General features: G+C 50.2%; 5 protein-coding genes across 5 annotated transcripts; 3 read left to right on the plus strand and 2 right to left on the minus strand.

Moving 5' to 3' along the window:
* The first annotated feature begins 29 nt into the window (after positions 1 to 29).
* On the plus strand, positions 30 to 1,875 carry BC939DRAFT_448440 (Ribokinase-like protein). The gene is made up of 7 exons (XM_051555225.1): positions 30 to 296; positions 388 to 418; positions 501 to 546; positions 636 to 932; positions 1,013 to 1,117; positions 1,202 to 1,322; positions 1,425 to 1,875. The coding sequence occupies exons 1-7, from the start codon at positions 188 to 190 to the stop codon at positions 1,751 to 1,753; spliced, it is 1,038 nt and encodes a 345-aa protein (XP_051413216.1). The 5' UTR covers positions 30 to 187; the 3' UTR covers positions 1,754 to 1,875.
* BC939DRAFT_448442 (uncharacterized protein) lies at positions 1,868 to 4,483 on the plus strand. The gene is made up of 5 exons (XM_051555226.1): positions 1,868 to 2,323; positions 2,437 to 2,658; positions 2,790 to 3,568; positions 3,664 to 4,191; positions 4,285 to 4,483. Exons 1-5 carry the CDS (start codon positions 1,918 to 1,920, stop codon positions 4,450 to 4,452), a joined length of 2,103 nt encoding a protein of 700 aa, XP_051413217.1. The 5' UTR covers positions 1,868 to 1,917; the 3' UTR covers positions 4,453 to 4,483.
* A 429-nt stretch (positions 4,484 to 4,912) lies between these two features.
* Positions 4,913 to 5,516, minus strand: BC939DRAFT_386935 (uncharacterized protein; the record flags this gene model as incomplete). The annotated part of the gene is made up of 2 exons (XM_051551830.1): positions 4,913 to 5,137; positions 5,262 to 5,516. Coding segments are annotated over 2 exons (480 nt in total), but the record flags the coding sequence as incomplete, so codon positions are not given.
* Positions 5,517 to 11,723: 6,207 nt separating this feature from the next.
* BC939DRAFT_448452 (uncharacterized protein) lies at positions 11,724 to 19,862 on the plus strand. The gene is made up of 6 exons (XM_051555227.1): positions 11,724 to 12,330; positions 12,475 to 13,090; positions 13,756 to 14,055; positions 14,164 to 15,189; positions 15,300 to 16,158; positions 16,243 to 19,862. The coding sequence occupies exons 1-6, from the start codon at positions 12,142 to 12,144 to the stop codon at positions 19,535 to 19,537; spliced, it is 6,285 nt and encodes a 2,094-aa protein (XP_051413219.1). The 5' UTR covers positions 11,724 to 12,141; the 3' UTR covers positions 19,538 to 19,862.
* BC939DRAFT_448456 (actin-domain-containing protein) lies at positions 19,863 to 22,599 on the minus strand. The gene is made up of 5 exons (XM_051555228.1): positions 21,963 to 22,599; positions 21,581 to 21,699; positions 21,296 to 21,404; positions 21,026 to 21,133; positions 19,863 to 20,897 (listed from the first exon to the last, which is right to left on the minus strand). The coding sequence occupies exons 1-5, from the start codon at positions 22,230 to 22,232 to the stop codon at positions 19,902 to 19,904; spliced, it is 1,602 nt and encodes a 533-aa protein (XP_051413220.1). The 5' UTR covers positions 22,233 to 22,599; the 3' UTR covers positions 19,863 to 19,901.
* Positions 22,600 to 22,876: the final 277 nt, after the last annotated feature.

A 22,876-nucleotide genomic window follows, 5' to 3' on the forward strand; every position in this document is an offset into this window, starting at 1 on the left:
ACAAGAGACGAACACATACCCCCACTCCATGCATCGCTTTCTTCGACCAACACTCATCGGATTCATTCGTACCCATCCTATACACAATATAGACTTTGTCCATTCTAGCGCTGCTGTATCCCCACTTCATACCACTTTCACACGCTCACTGAACAACCCAAGCATTTTGTGCCAGTCCTTGAGAACTATGACTTCACTCAGCGAAGAACAGCAGCGTGCTGTAGGCACCCCTACCTATAAACAGTACCGCAGTCTGATACCCCCGCTCGCGGCCAGTCTCCACAAGGGTCAAGGAGGTAAACGGTGTTGAAAAAGTCGCGTTCCTTGTTTGCACCATTGATATAGCACTATGCCATATGTAACCATGGTCTTTTCAACGCATCTTAGGACGCATAGCGATCATCGGAGGCTCCAGCGAGTAAGTGCAAAAGAAGTAGGAATATCGCAAAAGTCAATCGACAGGAAGCATGGCTGATATGTGCGTATCGTCGTTCTATTAGCTATACTGGCGCGCCGTACTTTAGCGGGATGTCAGCGTTGAGACTCGTAAGTCGACAAGAAAAGAAGCCGTTAGGTAGTACGTTATACTGCTGAATATCTTAACTAATATTTCTTCGACCGCTCACCTCGCTCAGGGTGCGGATCTATGCCACATTATGTGCGACGAAGACGCAGCGACGGCCATCAAATCGTATTCTCCTGATCTCATTGTTCACCCTTACATCAAGATTCGCGCCACAACCAGTGAGGACAACAAGAAAAAATCCGACCAGATCTGGGCGCAGACGTTTGATGATATCGGTACATTGTTGAAACGCGTTCATGTGCTCGTGGTCGGTCCTGGATTGTCCCGTGACGAAGGAATGCTTAATAGCGCAAAGCGTGCCATTGAGAAGGCGAAGGAGCTTGAGATGCCCATTGTCATTGATGCTGTAGGTTGCAGGGCGATTTTTTCTTTTGTTGAGCTGTCTATTTGTTGGCTGCAAATTTAATTTTATGCTGTGTTGTGTAGGATGGACTATTTCTTGTCCAGAACAATCCCGAGTTGGTGCAGGGATATAAAAACGCAGTGCTGACGCCTAACTTGGTCGAGTTTGAACGACTCTGCAAGTCCAAGGTAGGCGACAATGCTTCATTGCTGGACAATGCCGGTCTCAAAAGACTCCGCCTAATTCTCATTTCATCATTTTTCTTGGGACAGGATATTGATGCGAACAATAAGGAATCAAAGGAACCAGTAGTTCAACAGTTGTCCAAGGCGCTCGGAGGCGTTGTTATCATCCAGAAAGGTTCTGCAGACGCTATTTCCAACGGAAAGATCGGTAGGCCTTTTGTTTTGTCTGGGGTCATAGTTATTTCTACATTTTTTTTATGGGCTAGTTTCATTAACATTGAAATTTGCTTTGCGGGCACGATTCAACCAGTGTACGCTGTGACAAACGAAGGTGGACTCAAGCGATCGGGAGGCCAGGGCGATATCTTGACGGGATTTCTTGCCGCATCAATGGCGTGGGGTGTTGCATATGAGAAAGACGTATGGGAACATTCGCACCCGGTTCCCAAGGAGGAGGTAGCTTTGGTCGCGTGCTTTGGTGCCTGTGTGATCAATCGCGAGTGTTCCCGTCTTGCGTACGAGAAACATAAGCGCGCTATGCAGGCGTCTGATGTTCTCGCACAGGTCGGGCCATTCTTTGAAGACTTTTACGACAAGACTGACCCAGCAGCCAGCTGGGCCGATGCCATCCACGGTTGAGCGGGCGTCCGCTGTTAAAATGCTGTTGAAATAAAAAAAAAACCATTCAGTCAAAGCCACGACATAATTGCCCAATTGGGTTCCGGTGGAGGGAACGATCTACACATTCACACACACACCCCTCTCATTCTTTCCTCGGCGCGACTCGATTAACTCGTATAATCATGATGCTGCGGTGCGCAAGGACAAAGACTGCGACGGCAGTGGCGACCTCCAGCCTCATGACTAGGGCCTTTCTCCCGGCGATGGCATCCACTTCTAGGGCACAAATCCATTCTGTATATGCAAAACGTACCAGCAGCAACACGGCGACCGCTAACGACTATATACCAGAGAATATTGACGCTCCATTACCCAGGAGCATCCACAGTAGTCTGGACAACGGCACCTTCGAGCTGCAGAAGAGCAGACTCTTGACGTCAATGGATATGCTATATCAGATTCAGGACGCGCCCACGGAAAAGTTGGATATCACGCCGCTGGATGATCAGGAGGCACAGTACTGGGCACGGCGTATGAATACAGCTATGACGGACCTTGAACAGGAGAAGACGCGTCTCCGTGTTGTGGGTAGGATAGGGAAACTGATCGACTTGGATTGCGGTGTCGCCTTTGGGACTGTTGCAGGTACTGACGCACTCAATACATTCTGCATTGCGACCTGGGCTGGATTTATGAAATAGTGGTCGGAGAGTCAAGTGGACAAGAGTCGATCATGGACCTGTTATTGCCTAGTGAGCAGAACATCAGACGATCTGCCAAGGATACAGGAAAGGTCCATCGTGTTCGTTATGGCTCCACGTATACGCTCTTGGAGGACGGATTAGAGAACATTGAAAAGGCGCCGATCAGCTGGCTGCAAGGTCTGACGGACGAGGATGGAGGCGAGATTGTTGAGATCCCAGGTAAGCCCTGTTGAATCCGCACAAGTCCTCTTTTTTCTTTTTTTTGTTTTCTATAAAAAAAAATGCTTGCAGGATCTAACTCACTCGGTCTATTATTTGATATCATTGTCGACGTCTTTTACTACATACAGGTCTGGATCTGGATGACTTGGCGATGGACGACATTGTGTACAGCAGCGACCTGATCCTCTTCCGAACGGACGCACAACGTCAACTTTCACTGGAACGTGAACAACATTTCCTGAACCGATATCGCCATAAATCCCAGATCCTCATCGTGGCCGACATGAGCAGCGCGGATAGCTCCACTGAAAGCCTGACGCTCTCGAATTTGAAGGCCAATATGGTCCATGCAGTCAAATCGACCGTAGGCGGGTACAGCAACATCCCCCACGGAAATTCAGCGGTCGCCAAGGTGCTTCGCATCTCTAATCCAGAACCCATCCCCCCGGTGGTGGGACTCGTCCCGCGCGCTCAGTCTGAGGATCGTTATTTGGAGGCAGTCGGTGCGTTGCAAAAGCTGGTTGCGGGGACACTGCTGCTTGAGGGTGCACAGGATCAACATCGACGTACGGCTTTGTTGACAAGGTGCCGTGACCTAATGGTCTCGGGTATTGAAAGCATGGAGACTCGACTTCAGGGACGGTTAGATACGTTTGCACAGGTTGATAAGCTGTCAGAGTTCGCGACACGGGAGATCAAGAGGATTGAGGCATTGGAGCAGGAGAGGATGGTGGCACAGGTGACAGACGGGGATGTAGATAAGGATGTGAAGCAGATGAGAAGAGTCCTGGACCATTTTTTCAAGTCGGAGGTGCCCTTCTGGATGCTGTTTGCTCGAAGCGGCGAAATTGCGGAGAGGATGCATGAGCAGTGGACGGTCGGGGCCTTTGCAGAGACGGAACATCGCGTAAGTTCTACGGCATCTATGGGTGAATGATTGAGTGCTTTTTCTTTTTTATATTTTATATTGTGTTTTCTGACAGAACGCATTGAAATTTTTAGATGGCATATGCATTGGGACGTTTACATCAAAGCTCACAGGAGACATTCAGGACTACTCTCAAGGCCATTGACGCGCTCAGCGCCAAGCTCGAGCAGACCAAGCCTATCGGCAGCACCGCTGTTCTCCAGGATCTCGCCAGCGCGCGTCAGCTGTTGAGTCATGTACAGGACGATACTCAGCAGGAGATCAAGGACAAGGACGCGTTTGTGGTCAGCAATGTTATTTGGAAACACCGCAACGCCTATGGCGCCGTGGAGCGATCTCTAGAAGCCGGGCGGCCGGGCGCATTGGAGCGACTTCAGAGGCGAGGGCAGGTCACATTGGCACAGGGTCTAGGATTGCAGGGAACGGCATTGTTTGCAGGACTAGGATTGGCACAACAGTACCCACCAGAGATCTATCTGACGAGCGGAACGCTGTTAGCGGCCCTTGGATTAGGGTATATGCAGATCCGATGGAAGGCAGCGGAGAATGAGTTCAAGGCGGAGGCGGATGCACTTGCAGAGCAGCTGAAGCAGGACATTGTCGTAAGTTATGCGTTTTTTATTGTTTATTTTAAAGAACTTGATCTAGTTGCCGACTTAATATTGACTATATCTTTTTTTTCTCCTCCCATGTAGAATACGTACCAAGAACAGGTTGACAAGACGATTGTTAAGCCGCTTTCGGGTGTGGTGCAAAAGCTGGACAAGAGCCTAAGCGAACGGCTGTTTAGATCGCTGGAACAGCGTAAGGTTCTGGCGGGAATCAAGCGCGATGCTTGGGGCGAGGATGAGATTAAGTACTAGAGTGGATTTATACGCATTATATCAAAAAAAAAAAAAAAAAAAAAAAAAAAAAACTTCCCCCCTCCCCTGTAGATGAACATGATTATATAACGTGTATTAGGAATTAGAGTATATTTGTTACTAGAGAATAAGATGTTTAAGCAAAGAAAAGACCGACGGCAGTGGCCAGGAGCGCAGTGGTAGCCATAATGACCCGGTTGGTCGATCCAGCACTAGGGGTGGTGGTTGCCTTTGGAGCAGAGCCCGTGGTCGAACCAGAGGCCGCCGCAGCGGGTGCGCTCGTCGTCGGTGCCGCGGTCGCGGTCGCGGTTGTGGCACCACTAACGGACGTCACCGGAGAAGAGACGGAAGCCGTGGGGCTGACGACTCCAGAGGAGGGGGACACAGTGCCGTTCCCGGGCTGACCGTCGACGCAGGTCAGGGAGGCGGGCAAGGGACCATCAGCACGAGGACCCGAGTAGTCATATTGGGCACCGAAAATAACACGGACGCCATAGGTGGATTGGCGAACGTTGCAGTCGGCAGAGTTCTGGCAACATCTCATGCCGTAGACGCCGTCATAGGGCTCGATAACGTTCACGAAGGCGCTGTAACCGGCACAAGAAGCTCCGACGGGGGCGCGGATGTCGTATTGACCGCCTTGGTCGCAAGGGTTGAGGTTGTACTTTGTGGGGTCGATTTGGCCCTGGGAATTAGAAAGAAAAGGGAATGGTTGGGGAGGGTCAGGGTATTAGCGCGAAGGGATTTCAAGACAAACAAAAGAAGTATCCAAATCAAGTATTTGATATCGATTTTCCGTTCGTGCTTACAGTGATCTGGACCCATCCATCACCGGTGGCCCAGTGGGCGGAGAGGACAAAGCCGTCGGGGAAGACCTTGGCGCCGGGAGCTTTGGGGTTGGCCTGGTTACAGAAGGCGATGGCAGAGTCTTCGTTGGCGGCAATGTCTCCACCGGCCATAGGTGGGAGGAAGAAGCAGTAGTTGGAATCCGAGTCGAGCGATGCGATTTGACCCTGGGCCGAGGTACCGATGGCCATCAGAGCGGCGGATGCGGCGAGGAATGTAGTCGTGGTTGAGGCGCGCATTTTTTTTATTTTTATTCTTTATATATTGACACTTCAGTTGTGAGAGGGGTGGGTATAATCGAAGGATCGGGCGTAAAATTAGTGGTGGTGTGGAATGTTCAGGGTCGTAGGTGGCCTGAGATGCGTGCGGAATGTGTAGTTAGCGAGATAATAAAAAAAAAGAAGTCGAGGTAAATAGGATCGACGGTAGGTAAGGGTTTGGATGTAAAATTAAATGATCAAAGGGACGAAAAAGCGAAAGGAGGGGTTTTATACATCTTCACCGAGCTGGACACATGCCTTTGGCTGTTTTTGTTCTTCGTTTTTTTTGTCAGAAGGTTCAAGAGGAACCAAATGAAGGCACAAACCCTCCCCCCCACTCCTCGTCTTCGTCCTCCTCCACGGCAGGCGGGCTCTAATTGCTCTTTCTGGGTGTCTTCTCAGTGTCCCTTTGTTTACCAAGAATCATTTTGCCATTCATGTAATATGTTCTCTTAGTTGGGAACACAAGATTCTCTTGTAGACCATTTCCCCCACCCTCATGTGAATGGTGGGAGGTGTGTGTGTTTATGTTGACGCCGGCGACAAAAATAGGACGCATGAAGAGCTTGGTCGGTCATCGTACAAAGGGCATACATAGCGAGTACAGCGGACGGGCGTATCTCTCGAGGCGCTAGAAACGGTGCAGAATTGTAGGGTATTTGTGCTAGACTAACACATGAACTGTGATTTTACGCCTTGCGCCTTGCGCCTTGTATCCCCCCCTCCCCCTCTTTCGGAGAGTCTGCGCAAGGATAGGAGGATGGACAAAAAAAATCGAAGGGTATTTTTAGAGAGCTTTTCTTATTATCTTTTTGCCCGAAAAAGTGCAATGGGTTGCGAGGTGCACAGTTTGTCCTTCAAACCCCGGCTGATCTGACTGAGGTTCAGCTGTCCAAAAAAAAAAAAAAAACGAGGGAGCTAAATGTAAGTCTAAATGCTGGGCTGAACGAAAGAATGATCGAGGTTTGGGCGTTCAGCAGACTCAAGTGGCTCTCTGTCTCATACCGCCATTATTCTTATGAATACTTGTGAGCATCCATCAACTTTAACATGACTCGCTCCAACATGAGCCCAGCTCGGAAACCTCGTACAAATTGAACAAAGAACAGTGAGAAGAGAAAAAGAAAGGTCGGGATGGATTAAGAGACGTGTATTTGTGCGGAGAAAATTGACAGGAATTATCTAAATGTACCCAGAATTGCTCATGGTCCTCCCGGGCGGGTTGCTTGTGGATTTTGTTGGTTAGTGAATAAAAAACTATTTATCTCACCAGAATTTGTACCTTGCGATTCCGTTGGCAAAGCACGCACGTCCTGTGAAGGTGGGCATGGTGAGAGCAAGAAAGCTCACGAATCATATTCCAGGGAATGGGCGCGTGCGCGTGGTTTTTTTTTTTTTTAAAAAAAAAAATTATAATAGCCACAAGGCATCGTATCGTGGAGACCTCCCTACAACGCACGCGTCTTGTCTTATCATGCTGTAGATCCGCTCTACGTTTCATTTTATTATCAGTAGCAAACATAGGATAACCTATCCATCCCGTGATCCACACTAGCTTTTTCATTCTTTTGTCAGCATTGTGGCATCTACCGATACTTGTGCATGCCTGCGCGGATCAAACTCTTTTTGATATTACAGGCGTCTGTTCAAAGTGGGTTGTAATCCTCTTTCACTTTTTTTTTTTTTTTTTTTTTTAGTCCACCTTATTCTAGAGGGGTTGTCCGTATTCCCTAGAGCAAGAGATTGAGGTACTGCGGTATTATGTTGCATTTGTGTGTGAGTACCTATCCTCTATGGTTTTTTCATTTTATGGATATTGAAGTCAAAGGGCAGCTGTCGCGAACTCCGAAACCCTAGACGCGTTTTTGTCTACGGCTGGAAAAAAAATAAGTTTTGCGCGTACAGTCATGTCACGGGGAAGAACTCTTTTTTTTTTTTCTGTAGACAGAACAGCATGCATGTTTCTTCATGGTTGACATATTGAGACATATTCATCCAAGATCGACATTCCTGGATCCTCCGAGGTTGAAAAAAGACGAATAAGCTACGTTCGTTATGACTCTTTCCTACGAAATGAAGCTGCACCCTCCATGACAAACAATGACACAGAAGAGATTCATATTGACAAGTATTTTTTTTTTCGGGATGTATTCATCTAGATAACAGGGGTCTCGACAAAGTCCTATGGCATTTGGGCGACACGGGTTCAAAGAATGAAAGAATGCGGAATTAAGCGAAAAGAAGCTTTGCAGATTATTAGGCGAACAGGGACCATAGAAGCGTGGTGTTAAGCAAGCACGTAGGATGCAAACAGCATGAGGAAAATCGATAACGATGGAGGCACGTAGAGAGCAAGCGTCGGCCCATTTTGTTGTATACATCAAAGACATGTCCGATATGCTGGATGCACTGTGAGGAGATGAGTGCAAGAGCGGGAATCAAAAGGACAGGATAGAAAACCACTATGTTGTCTGAGAAGGTGTCCATCCACTGTTTGGACAACGTTGGATCGTAATGGCCAGTCCACTTCGGCATGTCTTCCCGGTTTGGCTCTGCCAAAAAAAAAAAAACCACTGAGAATGAAAATATTGCGGTATCGATCTACTTATTCGCTAACATGTGTTTAGACACTCGAAGTTTTTTTTATTGTTGTTGACATGCAACCTCGGTGCTGTCGTGTGGGGTAAAAGAGTAAGGAGCTGTGGCCACAACAAACAAAACGACAACGTGTCGAAGGAGAGCCAGGGTAGTCTATGATAACCATGATTTGGACCATGATAATTCAGGGACCAGCGAATAAAAGGAGTATCCAAGCAGGATGACACCCTAACCTTGTGCAACCCTGATAATGCAATCGGTCTCTTCATCTGTGATTTCCCGATGGGCTGGGCGGATTTCATTTTTGATAAAAAAAAAGTCAGAAAACACTTCTCTCTTTGGCAGCCATAGCTAGGCTAGCGCCCTTTTTCACCACTGACAGGTTTTACTTCGCGTAGAATCAATCAAGATAAGAAATGACCGAGCTCCGCTTTCTTGCGTGAATAATAATAATAATAATATATTTATGTTCCATTTCTATCTGATACTTCGACCAGAGGTGCGGCGCGCCATGTGCCGTGGTATCTCGATAGCGTTAGTCAGTGATGACACCGTACGTACAGTACATACATATCCTGATCCTAGACCGTACTAATAATGAGCCAGCGGTATGGTGTTTGTTTGATTCATTTTTATTTTTTATTTTTTTATAGCCACCAAGGGTTTCCTGTCATCCACATGACTTTTGTTGCAGATCAGCCAGTCCTGAGAGGTGCAGCATCTGCCAATACTACAAATGGGCAATCGATGTGTGGGTCTGCAAACTATGTTCCTGTCTTGGGTTTCGTTTTTATCGGATTTTGCTTAGAGAGAGCAGCAGGGGGGGGGGGCGGTGGTATCCTTATCTGCTCCACATCGCAAAAAAAAAACAACAACAGACAAATCATTTCTCCCTTTTTTTTTTTTACAGTACCTGCTGATGGAATGGCGATCAAAGAATGCACCTATGGAAATCTATGAAGATAAGGACTTGCGGTCGGAAGGCCAGTATGTAACCCTCTCATCTATTTCCTCCTATGCCCTGCAATAAAAAAAAAATTAAAATTAAACGTCATGTGGGAGGCCCTTGTCATTTACAAGCGGGGTAAAAGATTCTTATCTTGCTTTGGATGGCACAGTGGGAGGAAACCATGCGAGATGTCCGAAAAAAAAAAAAAAAAAAAAAAAAGAGATGAAAGAAAGCAAGAGTAGACGTTCGTTTACATAAGGTAGGAAAACAAAAAAAAAGATGATGCACCTTTGCCCTCGGAAATTCATGCATCTGCCACGCGCCCGCGCTCTCCACGGCAAAGTGTGCTTCCGAATATCGTGTGGCCCCACGTATCCTATGCTGTGTAGCGAGATTCGGCCGTCATTGAAGAGTGGTCACCCTACTTTCCCACCCCACCCCCTCTATAAGATTGCCCCAGCCGTCTCTTGTCCGACCCTGTCGTCGCCGCTTCCTGATACCCACCTCTCCCCTTGTGGGTCCGTGGTGTCCCATACAGCCGGGTTTAGTTTCCGGATTCTCGGAGCAAACGTAAAAAAAAAAGAAAAGGGTGCCTGGCCAAGAGAAACAAAGTGGGGAGTAAATGTTATTCCCCTATCATCAGACCCTTCGCCACCTTTTTTTTTACTTCTCCACCCGTAAATGCCCAAGTGCAAGTGGTACGAAAACGAGGTGACACGTTATGCAGTTAGTGTTCCGGACTATACTGACTAGATGAATATGAGAAGGTTAGTGGCGAAATAATCGATAGTCCATGGATCTGGGGGGGGCAGATCCGGTGATTGACTCCCCGTAGCCGCCCCAGGGATATACGCGAGAAACACAGCTCGTGGCTGTGGACGAAGTAGAGCGTTCGGATAGAGTCGCCAGTAACGCAGTAGAGCGAATGGTTGCAGGGGTTGGATCTAAGAGAGCAGTAGAGATATAAGCAAATGAGAGATGAAATGAGGTAGCGGAATCAACCATAGCAAGGGAACCAGTTTCATTTACTGCAAAATGCGAAGGGGCCTGAAGAAGGATGCGCGATGATCTATCACGGAGAGAGCATGTGGGGGCCAGCGTGGGTGTGTAGTCTACGATGGCGGATGGAGGTGTGTGTATGTGTGTGCCGATCCACGTACGCGTGTACATGAATCAAGGAGGGAGGGGAAGGAGATGGAGGGTGACAGGGGCGGTTTGATTCCGATATCTTCCTTCGCTCACTCAGAATAGACTGTGCGACCGATATCGATGGCTGCGTGGTTGGACGAAATGATAGTGCAGCTTTGCCTTTTTAAGGTTCGCCCTTCTATCTCCCCCTGTCCACTGTGTGCCACCGCCGAGGACCGCAGTCAGGCAGTCAGTCATCCAGGGCGAGCAGTGCTTGCCAGCCCCCCTTCCTTCTCTCGGACGGAAGAGGGTTATCTCCACAGTCACGGCCAGCGAACCTATCCGCTTGCCCACCGCCTGCTTGCCTGCCTGCTACTACTACGCATCCTCGACTGATCCCCTCATTCGCTCTCCTTCCCCTCTCCCCCTCCCCTCCATCGAGACAGCAAGAAAGCAAAGGCATTTGGATCGAGCATGGACAGGGAGGACATTGTAAATAATAAAGAGGGATACACCAGGCTAATGCAAGATGAAATCGTATCACACAATGTAGGAGAGAGTACCAGCCTACCTATGACGAGGAAGTGAGAAGGAGGATCCGAGAGTGCGCGTAGTCCGTGATCCTACTTGCTTGCCTCATAAGGTGTGTGTGTTCGTTTGTTATTGTTTTTGTTGTTGTTGTCTTTGTTGTCCAACCTATCCACTGGTTCTGAGGAAGGGCAAAGTTGCCCGGGTTGCATTTTTTACACTAGGACTACACTAGGACTAGGACAGATAGCGCGGATCGAGAGGAATCAGGGTGGGTGACGGTGGGATGTGTGTGCTGTCCATGAGCCAGCCGGAAAGTTTAATTATGTCTCTTGTGCACTAAGGGGGGAGAGAGGGGGAAATATAATCGTCCTCTTTCATATGGAAATCTCTCTTTTCGTCTCCCTTTGGTCCGATATGGATTTGGCACCTTGACATAGCAAATCGCAGCAGAACCTTGAACTCTGAACCCAAACTCTATTTCACGGTATTGAGTTGTGCTATACTATTCTATCCAATACTATCGATACATCCGAAGAAATAATAAAAGAAAAAAAAAGCGGGTCGATCCTCCTCCCCTCTTCGATCTCCCTCTCTCTCTCTCCATGTCGCGTTGTATGCCTCGGCAGTGTTCTTCCCCACCACCAGTGCAGTGGGGGGGAGGAGAGAGGGAAGAGGATGCAGCGCACGCACGGGAAGCAAGGAGGGGATGGGTGGACGCACAGTGGCCGAGTGTATGAGTGTATGAGTGTTGAGTGTGTGTGCAGATGCAGGTAGATTTTGTTTGGTGCTTCCAGGACCAGTAGAGCACCTCCTCTGAGATAATCAGCAAAAGAAAACCCGACTCATCGCTGTGGCTGTCCCTCTGTCCCCCGCGCTGCGTTGCACAGAGGGTGTCTCGGAAAGTATATAAACCTCGGCCCTCGACATTGCCCTGCCTCGGTCTTTTTTTTCCTCTTTCTCTTCCTTCCTTCTTCATTGCCACTGCTGCTTGCTTCTCCCTCCCACTCCTCCCTCTCTCTCTCTCTCTTTCTTTCTTCTCGTCTTTACTTTGCCTGTACTTCTTTCTTCTTTCTTTCTTTCATTCTTTCTTTCCTTGTACAATCCTCCCCTAAAAGCTACATCCAACTTTCCATAATACCCTCAAAGAGACTGCTCACCTCTTTTTTGTATTACAAGTCGGATCGATCCCTCTTCATCTCCTCTGCTTAGCCATCCATACCTTGTATTAATTACTCCCCCCAGTCTTGTATTCATCTGTCGCTGTCGACCTCGCCTGTACCATCTCCTCTTCCTTAAGCAACATCAGTAGCATCCCCACCCCAGACACCCCCCACTCTTTTACTCTTTTCCCCCGCTTCTCTCGCTTCGTAAACAAAAATGGAAGACTTCATGAACAAGAACAACGTCGAGAGCAACAGCTCCTGGGCTGGTGCCCTCCCCGTCGCCCAGGGTCTCTACGATCCCGAGAACGAGAAGGACTCCTGCGGTGTCGGCTTCATCGCCAACATCAAGGGCGAGCACTCGCACCGCATCCTCAAGGATGCCTCCAGCATTCTCTGCAACATGGTACGTTTCATTTCCATCGTCATCTCTTGCGCCACCATTTCTCTTTTTTAATGCTCTCGTGTGCTTGGTTTGTACATCGTACTTACACCCCCCCCCCTCTCCCTCTTTTCATTTCCCGTCATACATGGACTTCCTTTTTCTTAGACCCATCGTGGTGCCACCTCTGCTGATCCACGCGACGGTGATGGTGCCGGTGTCATGACTGGCATGCCCCACACCTTCATGATGGAAGAGGCCCACCGTCTCAACATCACCCTGCCCGCACAAGGCGAGTACGCCGTCGGAAACGTCTTCCTCCGACCTGACGAACCTCATGTGCACGAGCAGAAATCCATCTTTGAGTCTATCGCTCAGCAGAACGGACTCAAGGTTCTTGGCTGGCGTATCGTCCCCGTCGATAACTCCATCCTCGGACCCTCTGCAAAGTCCAAGGAGCCCTCGATCCAGCAACCTTTTGTCATCCTCGACCCTGCTGTCCACCACGCCTTTGATAACAAGCGCTTCCAGCGCCAGCTCTATCTGTTGAGGAAGCAGGCCACTCATGCGATCACCCTCAAGAACTGGTTCTATATCTGCTCCCTTTCGAACCAGAACATTGTCTACAAGGGTCAGCTTTCGCCCGTTCAGGTGTACGACTTTTTCTACGATTTGCAGAACCACAAGTACCTGACCCACTTTGCCCTGGTCCACTCCCGTTTCTCGACAAACACCTTCCCCTCCTGGGATCGTGCCCAGCCCATGCGATGGGCTGCTCATAACGGTAAGCATTCTTTCTCCGTGTGTTTTGTTTATGGAATGGAATGACGACTGTTGAGTGTGTGAGTGTGTGAATGTGGGGCATAGCACGGTACATGGATGGTGTGCATGGGAGCGAGGACATGGCTCAAGATTATCGTTATGAGTAATTTGGATGTTTTTTTTTGTTCGATTTGCCTTGTTTGCCTGTCTGGGTCGGCTCTTTTTTCCCTTTTCCCCTCCCTCTGTATATGGTGCATATGATGCGGGATGGCATTTGCAAGTGTGTGGTCGTGTTTTGTATTTTCGGTTGTGGCCACTCCCCACACGATGCAGCGGTTCCAAACTTTCCAGCCTTATACGGCCTCGCAGAAAGAAGACTTGCCACGCGCGCTGCAAGGGGGGTCGGAGAGAAGGGTGACTAGCCGCATTAAGGTTCAATTCAACGTAATTCTCCTAAGACTACTTATTCGCATTGGCCAATCACATCCACGCATCTTATCTCTTTGCGCGGGGAGGCAATGTTTCCGAAGCACACCGCACACCGCATTATGTGGGCTCGCCAAACGCTCTGTTTGCTCCCATGTGACACTTGCCCTCACTCGATCCACCTATGAAATCACTCCAACAGCTTTCAATTCAATCACACTAATCTAAAAATCCCTTTCTATCCCTCCCCTTTATCTACAGGTGAGATCAACACCCTTCGCGGTAACAAGAACTGGATGCGCGCCCGCGAGGGTGTCATGCACTCGGACTACTTTGGCAACGATCTCCAAAAGTTGTTCCCCATCATTGAGGAGGGCGGCTCCGACTCCTCCGCCTTTGACAACGTCCTCGAGTTGCTTGTCGTCAACGGTGTCCTCACCCTCCCCGAGGCCATCATGATGATGTTGCCCGAGGCATGGCAGTCAAATGCCAACATGGAGCCCGAGAAGAAGGCTTGGTACGAATGGGCTGCCTGTCTCATGGAGGCCTATGACGGTCCTGGTAAGTCTCATGCTATCTCCAACAATTGCTAGCATTTCCTGTCTGTCTTATCTATCAAACATGAACGACTAACAGATAGCTATCCTATTTAATCACGATATCATGCAGCCCTCATGACCTTCTCGGACGGTCGCTACTGCGGTGCTTCTTTGGACAGAAACGGTCTCCGTCCCTGCCGCTTCTACAAGACCACCGATGGCTTGATGATCTGTGCTTCCGAGGTTGGTACCATCAACATCGCCCCTGAACGCATTCTTGAGAAGGGCCGTCTCCAGCCCGGAAAGATGCTTCTGGTTGATACCTTGGAGGGTCGTGTTGTCGACGATCGCGAGCTCAAGCTGTCGATCGCTTCCCGCCAGAACTTCCGCCAGTGGGTTGACGAGCAGATGTTGTCTGTCGATGACGCCGTCGCCAACGCTCCCAAGTTCGACGTCATGTCGTCGGTCGATGATGTTCCTCTGACCCAGGATCCTCGTCTTCTCGCCTTCAAGCTGACCATCGAGCAGCTCAACCTCTTGCTCATGCCCATGACCACCGATGGAAAGGAGGCTTTGGGATCCATGGGTAACGACGCCCCTCTTGCCTGTCTCGCGACTGAGCCCCAGATCATCTTTGACTATTTCCGTCAGCTGTTCGCCCAGGTCACCAACCCTCCCATTGATCCTATCCGCGAGGAGATTGTCATGAGTCTTGAGTGCTATGTTGGACCCGAGGGCAATCTGTTGGAGATGGACCAAAGCCAGTGCCACAAGCTGAAGCTGCCCACACCTGTCCTTTCCCTGAATGAGATGGAGGCCATCAAAAACTTTGACATCACTCGCGCTGACTGGAAGACTCGTGTGATCGACATTACCTTCCTCAAGTCCGACGGCCCTGCCGGATATGTTCCATGCCTCGAGCGTGTCTGCGAGGAGGTCTCTGCTGCCATCCAGGACGGTGTCAAGATCGTCGTCCTGTCCGACCGCGGTGTCTCTCCTGAGCGTGTTGCTATCTCCTCCTTGATCGCTACTGGAGGCGTTCATCACTACCTCGTCAGGGAGAAGAAGCGTTCTCGTGTTGCTATCGCCGTCGAGACGGCTGAGGCTCGTGAGGTCCACCATGCCTGTGTCCTCCTTGGATATGGTGCTGATATGAGTAAGTTGTTGCTCAATTGAGCTGTAAAGTGAAGGTTTATGGTTGGTACATAGTCACGAAAACTATAATTTCTGACATTTCTTCCTGTATTGATTTTCCATGATCCATAGTCTGCCCTTACCTTGCGCAGGAGGCTATTATCAAGCTGTATCGTGAGAATTCTCTTCGCTCGGAGGCTGGTCCCGAGAAGCTCATCAAGAACTACATCAAGGCTACTAGCAACGGTATTTTGAAGGTCATGTCCAAGATGGGTATCTCGACACTGCAGTCCTACAAGGGTGCTCAGATCTTCGAAGCCTTGGGCCTCGATGAACCAGTCATTGCCCGCTCGTTCGCCGGCACTGCCTCCAGAATCAAGGGTGTTGGCTTTGATATCCTTGCCTTGGATGCCTTTGCTCTCCATGAGCGTGCCTGGCCTTCGCGCCAGACCGTCGCTATCGAGGGCATCCCCGAGTCTGGCGATTATCACTGGCGTAACGGTGCCATTCCTCACATCAATGACCCCGACGGTATTGCCAACCTTCAGGACGCTGTTCGTCGCAAGAACGACAACGCTTATGAGGCCTATTCTCAAAATGCTTTCCAGCAGATCAAGAGCTGTACTCTGCGTGGCATGCTTGAGTTTGATTTCTCAAAGGCTAGGCCCATCCCCGTTGATGAGGTTGAGCCCTGGACTGAGATTTGCAAGCGCTTCTGTACTGGTGCTATGAGTTATGGTTCCATCTCCATGGAGGCCCACTCGACTTTGTCGATTGCCATGAACCGCATCGGAGGCAAGTCCAACTCTGGAGAGGGAGGAGAGGATCCCGAGCGCTCCAACCCACGCGAGAACGGAGACTCTCTCCGCTCTGCCATCAAGCAGATTGCCTCGGGTCGCTTCGGTGTCACCTCGTACTACCTCTCTGATGCCGAGGAGATCCAGATCAAGATGGCTCAGGGAGCTAAGCCCGGAGAGGGCGGTGAATTGCCGTAAGTATTTGTGGAGTAGATTTCCAGTTTGCGTTCAGCACGTGAAATCTTTTTCTAACGACTTTTGATATCGTGACTTTCTAGTGGCCACAAGGTTTCGGACGAGATCGGAAAGACCCGTCACTCGACTCCTGGCGTCGGCCTCATCTCGCCTCCTCCTCATCACGATATCTACTCGATTGAGGATCTGAAGCAGTTGATTTACGACGCCAAGGCTGCTAACCCTCGCGCCAGAATCTCTGTCAAGTTGGTCTCGGAGGTCGGTGTCGGTGTCATTGCCAGCGGTGTTGCCAAGGCCAAAGCCGACCACATCCTCATCTCTGGTCACGATGGTGGCACGGGAGCCTCGCGCTGGACTGGTATCAAGTATGCCGGTCTTCCTTGGGAACTGGGTCTTGCTGAGACCCACCAGACGTTGGTCTTGAACGATCTCCGTGGACGTGTTGTCGTCCAGACTGATGGTCAGATCCGTACTGGCCGCGATGTTGCCATTGCCTGCTTGCTCGGTGCTGAGGAATGGGGTTTCGCCACCACGCCCTTGATCGCCATGGGATGCACCATGATGCGTAAATGCCACCTGAACACCTGCCCTGTTGGTGTTGCTACCCAGGATCCTTACCTCCGTGAGAAATTCGCTGGTTCGCCCGAGCATGTCATCAATTTCTTCTACTATGTTGCCGAGGAGTTGCGTACCATCATGGCCAAGCTTGGTTTCCGCAGCATCAACGAGATGGTTGGACGCACCGATGTCCTCTGCGTCGATGAGAGCCGCCGCAACCCCAAGACCGCCAACATTGATTTGTCTCCCATCCTGACCCCTGCCTTCACTCTCCGCCCTGGTGCCGCCACCTACAAGGTCCGCAAGCAGGAGCACATGCACCACACTCGCCTCGACAACAAGTTCATTAGTGAGGCCCAGGATGCCCTGAACACTGGCAAGCGTGTGGAGCTCGACGGCAAGGTCGTCAACACTGATCGTGCCCTCGGTACCACGATCTCGTACCACGTCAGCACCAAGTACGGCGAGAGCGGTCTCCCCGATGACACGATCCACATCAACCTCAAGGGTTCTGCTGGTCAGTCGCTCGGTGCTTGGTTGGCTCCTGGTGTGACCATTGAGCTTGAAGGAGACTCGAACGACTATGTCGGTAAGGGTCTTTCCGGTGGTCGCCTCATCATCTACCCACCCAAGACCTCGACCTTCAAGAGCGAGGAGAACGTCATTATCGGAAACACCTGCTTGTACGGTGCCACCAGCGGTAAGGCGTTCTTTGGAGGTATTGCTGCCGAGCGTTTCGCTGTTCGTAACTCGGGCGCTACTGCCGTTGTTGAGGGTACTGGTGATCACGGATGCGAGTACATGACTGGAGGTCGCGTCGTTGTTCTCGGCTCGACTGGACGCAACTTTGCTGCCGGTATGTCTGGTGGTATCGCCTACGTTCTCGATATGAATGGAGACTTCAAGTCCAAGGTCAACATGGAGATGGTTCAGTTCGAGACTGTCAACGACGAGGAGGAGGTTGCCTGGTTCAAGGACACGTTGGAGGACCACCGCCACTACACCGGCTCTGCCATTGCTGATCGCGTCCTCAAGAACTTGGGCCAGTACCTGCCAAAGATCGTCAAGGTCATGCCTACGGACTACAAGAAGGTCTTGGATGCCCAGCGCGCCGCCAAGTTGGCTGCTGCCACCGCTCAGCGCTCTGAAATCGTGACCCCAGTTCTGACTGCCGCTCCCTTGGCTGCCAAGCCCAAGCCCAACGAGCCCGCTCTCGTCGATCTCGAGGACTCGATGGTCGATACTGAGACTTACAAGAAGCGCAGTGAGATGGTTGACAAGGTCCGCGGCTTCATGAAATACAAGAGACGTGGCGATGCTTATCGCAACCCCAAGAAGCGCACCAAGGACTACAAAGAGATCTCTGCCCGTCTCTCTGACGGCGAGCTCCAGGTCCAGGCTGCCCGCTGCATGGACTGCGGTGTTCCATTCTGCCAGAGCAACACTACTGGATGCCCCATTGGTAACATCATCCCCAAGTGGAACGACTTGGTCTTCAAGGATCAGTGGGAGGAGGCCCTCAACCGTCTGTTGATGACCAACAACTTCCCCGAGTTTACTGGCCGTGTCTGCCCCGCCCCCTGCGAGGGATCTTGTGTTCTTGGTATCAACGAGCTTCCTGTTGCTATCAAGTCGATCGAGTGCGCCATCATCGACCGCGGCTTCGAAATGGGTTGGATGAAGCCCCGCCCCCCAAGCGTCCGCACCGGCAGGAAGATCGCGATTATCGGATCTGGTCCCGCTGGTCTGGCTGCTGCTGATCAGTTGAACAAGGCTGGTCACTCGGTCACTGTCTACGACCGTAACGACCGCTTCGGAGGTCTTTTGATGTACGGTATTCCCAACATGAAGTTGGACAAGGGCATTGTCCAGCGCCGTATCGATCTTATGGCTGCTGAGGGCATCAACTTTGTTCCCAACACCCACGTCGGAGTCACCCATGACGTCAACGAGATCCGCAACGCAAACGACGCATTGGTTCTGGCGACTGGTGCTACCTGGCCTCGTGATCTGCCCATTGCCAACCGCAACTTGGATGGTATTCACTTTGCCATGGAGTTCTTGCAGCTCAACACTCAGTCGCTCTTGGACTCTGACTTGAACGACGGCAAGTACATCTCGGCCAAGGGCAAGCACGTCATTGTCATTGGAGGAGGAGATACGGGATGCGACTGCATTGCTACCTCTCTTCGCCACGGAGCAGCCTCGATCGTCAACTTTGAGTTGCTGCCCCAGCCCCCAGCGACCCGTGCCAAGGACAACCCATGGCCCCAGTTCCCTCGTGTCTTCAAGCAGGACTATGGTCACTCTGAGGTCCAGTCGCACTTTGGAAAGGATCCTCGTGAATACTCGATCGTCACCAAGGAGTTCGTATCGGACGGCAACGGCAAGGTCAAGGGCTTGAACACCATCCGCGTCGAGTGGACCCAGGATGCCAGTGGTCGCTGGTCGATGAAGGAGATGGCAGGCACTGAGCAATACTTCCAGGCTGACTTGGTCTTGCTTTCGATGGGCTTCATGGGCCCAGAGGCCGATCTCTTGAAGGCAGTCGGCGTTAAGCTCGACGGTCGCTCGAACGTGGAGACGCCCAAGGGCAGCTACAAGACCAGCGTTGGCAACGTCTTTGCTGCTGGTGATGCCCGTCGTGGTCAGTCTTTGATTGTTTGGGGCATCAACGAGGGTCGCCAGTGCGCTCGTGAGGTTGATGAGTACTTGGTCGGAAACACACTCTTGCCCGTCACCGGAGGTCTTCAGCAGCGTTCATTGAAGGCATTGACGCTAGAGGCCCACCAGCAGCCCCCCGCAATTGTTGCTGCATAAGTTATGCATGCGGTGAACAGCAGGAGTACAACAACCAACAACACACTTTAAAAAGAGAAAGATATCCAGCGGAGAGACAGAATTATCAGCGACAAGGGGAAAATTCAATTTTCTTTTGAGGAGCATGGACACCATTGAGCCGGAGTCTATTCAACACTCAACAGCAAGCGAGGGATCCCCTTTGGAGCCGCATTTTTCTTTTCTTTTCCCAATATACATAGCCATCTCGCTCTCTTTTTTCCCCACTAATCGCAAACATTTGTAAAATAGCAAAAAGAACAAAAATACTTGCAGTGCATATTGAACCATAGAAAATAAATATTCCAAAAAAAAAAAGGTCATATTTTTTCAGCTAATGACTTGACTAGTATGAGATAGCAAGGGCCGAGGCAACGATGGGTGGAGTCGCAGCGGCTTCTTGTTGCCCTTGTGCTGGAGCTGTCGTGAGACTGGCGGTGGACCAGTCTGGGACGGAGCCATTAAAGTTCTCTCTCAAGATCTCTGGCCCTGAAGCCTTGAGTGACCCAATCAACGAGCCTCCAATCCAGGCGCGACAATTGGGCATAAAAACCTTGCCGCTGCTCTGGTAGATCTTCTTGTCCTTTGAGCTTTTCCTGTCTTTCTCACGACCTCCAGCCGTAGCGGCCGTGGGCAGGTCCTGGTCCATCATGGTACCGCTGCTCCGACTTGCAGTGGCCCCACCCACAAATCCGACCGCCGTCGACAACGACGCCTTATCCTCCTCTGTCAAATCGTCCAAGAACCTGACCGAGTCCGCCAAACGGGCCAGTTTTGCCCATCGTGGGTTCACCTGCAAGGACCGTTTGATCTCCTGCAACAGTCGACTCTGCAAATTCGGCAGCTGAGCAGTCCCTCCGATCAAGAGCATTGAACTGACCAACGGCCGTCTCAAATCCGAAGGCGCCTTCGCCACGGCCTCCAAAATCACGTCCGTCAGACTCTGGGCGTCCTCGTCCCCCGTGAACAGACATTCACTGGCCCTCTCACGGATCCATCCTGGGATGGCCATGATGCCCCTCGCCTGCTCCTCCTCGAGCCAGACCTCGACATGGACCTCTGTCGAGGTCGAGAGATCACGATAGTTGTTGTTCATCTCCTCGTCCGCGACATTGTCACGCGCGTTGACGATGAGTGGGGACGCAAAGAGGAGACGTGTCTTGATGGTCTCGAGAAACGCGCTCGTGAGCATGGACTCGGGGATGATGCGTAGGTCCGTTGGGTTATCAGCGAGTGAGATCGGGCATTTTTCACGGAGAAGTTGTTTGAGGTGCTGGGAGAGGAATTTCCCGGCTCGTGGGGTCGTGCGGATGAACGGGGTCATTGGCCTGGATGAGTAAATCTGTTAAGGAATACATAAAAAAAAAAAAAAAAATAGGGTTGCGAAAGAACATGCGGAGGCAGGATTATGAATATGATTGTCAATGAATCAGATATGATCGTAGTGGGAAGTGAGACACCCGGACGTACAGGGAGGACGGAGGTCTCCAGGTGCCCACAGTCAATCACCAGACCGGTTGCGGTGCCTGTGGTCAATAGTGCCAGCAGATGTGAATTCGTAAACGAAATGGAAGGTGCCTATGTTATATATCCATGGCACAGTAAAAGCGAGAAAAAAAAAAAAAAAAAAAGGATGGTGAGAAAGCACTTTTGAGTATACACGAAAGCGAGTATGAGACTTTGCAAAGCAGCAGAATGCTTTCTTTTTTTTTTTTTTTTTTTTTTCGTCAACGGTGTTACCTGCAGCTTCTCGAACAGCACTTTAGCGATGGTTTGTTTCAGTGCGATGGGTGCTAGGGGCGATTCGCAGATAATGACCTTCCTCTGCTTGGGATCCGTCAGCAAGTGCCTATCCACAAAGAAATGAGAAAAAAAAAACGGACTCAAACCCATCAATATCCTGCATTGCATGAAGTAATCGACAGCGTCCTAGAGTAAGATGCCAAACGAGCTACAAAGATGGAGAGAGAGGAGGAGGAGGAGGAGGGGGGGGGGGGGGGGGGGGGAGGAAGGGGTCGGACGTACTTGAAGTAGACATCGTATAAGTATTCTGAGAGACGCTCTTCCAGAATCCTAAATCGCTGCTCCTCTGTTTGTCCACGGTGATTCTTCCGCATCATATCCAGTTCGTATAATTCTGCGTACTAAGTCAAGACAAGAAGAATACGCATGTCCTTCAGTCAGTCGGTCAAGTCAGTTAGACAATCAGTCAGTTAGACAGTCAGCCAGCCATTTCCGTTGTTCGTTATCATCATGTGCACCATAAAAAAAAACAAGAACACCCACTGCAGACCTCCCCAATGGTTCGCCATACACACACACACACAAAAAAAAAAACGAATAAAAGTGTAAAGCCTTGACAGAAAAAAAAAAAAAAAAAAAAAAAGGGCGTGGAAACATTCGTTACCTCCAAGGGATGACAGGCAGCGTTAGACTTTTCGTTACAGACTTCACTGCACTCGTGTCCGAAATGCTGCTGGTGTTTCGGTCGCAGGCCCAGATAATCATCCAAGGCTTCGTCCGACAGGAACATGGAAATGAAATGCCGTGGCCGGGCCTCTCCCGAGAGTCCGCATTTGATGTAACAGGATCCAATGTCGAGGATGATGCGTTCTTCAATGCCATAGATCGACGTCTTGAAGGACAGATCGCGGATCTTTGAAAGCGGAAGCGTCATGTCTTGTCTGAGTCTGTGTCGTCTTTTTTTGTGAGAGGAATGCTTATTGTCGCTGGAGGTTCCTGAACCAAAGAATAAAAAAATAAAAAAATAAAAGTGTTGGGCTGAATACGAGGAACGAGAGAGGAACGAAGGGAGTAAAAAAAAAAAGGCGATATGCGTCAAGCTGTCCTGCTTTTCATTCCTGTAGGGTGGTGGTGATAGTGATGAAGAAGAAAAAAGTCGAGAGCTGGAACCGCGCGTTCTGTCCAAAGGGAGATGAGCTGAGAAAGAAACGAGTTCGTGAGCACAGTCCCGTTTGCCCCATCATCATCATCGCCATCACGAGCAATAAGCGCGTGGCGATATAATTTTGGATTCAGGGGAGGGGATGGAGGGTGGGGAGGGGAAGAGGGACACCAAAAACGCGCTTAACTTAACATCATACACACGACATTGCAATATCCAGGTCCCATACAATTCCAGCCCATCGAGAGATAAAAACATATAAAAAAATATAACCCGGGACTACCATGATTACCAGGCAAGGCAAAGCAAAGCCGGGCGGTTCTAGCAATCGCGTTTATTCTTTTATATAATTCCGCTCATGTTTTTTTTTTTGGTTCATTTTTTTATTCGTCAGCTTTCCTCCTTTTAAACTTCTT

The sequence above is a fragment of the Gamsiella multidivaricata genome, assembly GCF_025024155.1.
Source record: "Gamsiella multidivaricata strain RSA 2152 chromosome Unknown BC939scaffold_25, whole genome shotgun sequence".
In the NCBI taxonomy this organism is placed as follows: domain Eukaryota; kingdom Fungi; phylum Mortierellomycota; class Mortierellomycetes; order Mortierellales; family Mortierellaceae; genus Gamsiella; species Gamsiella multidivaricata.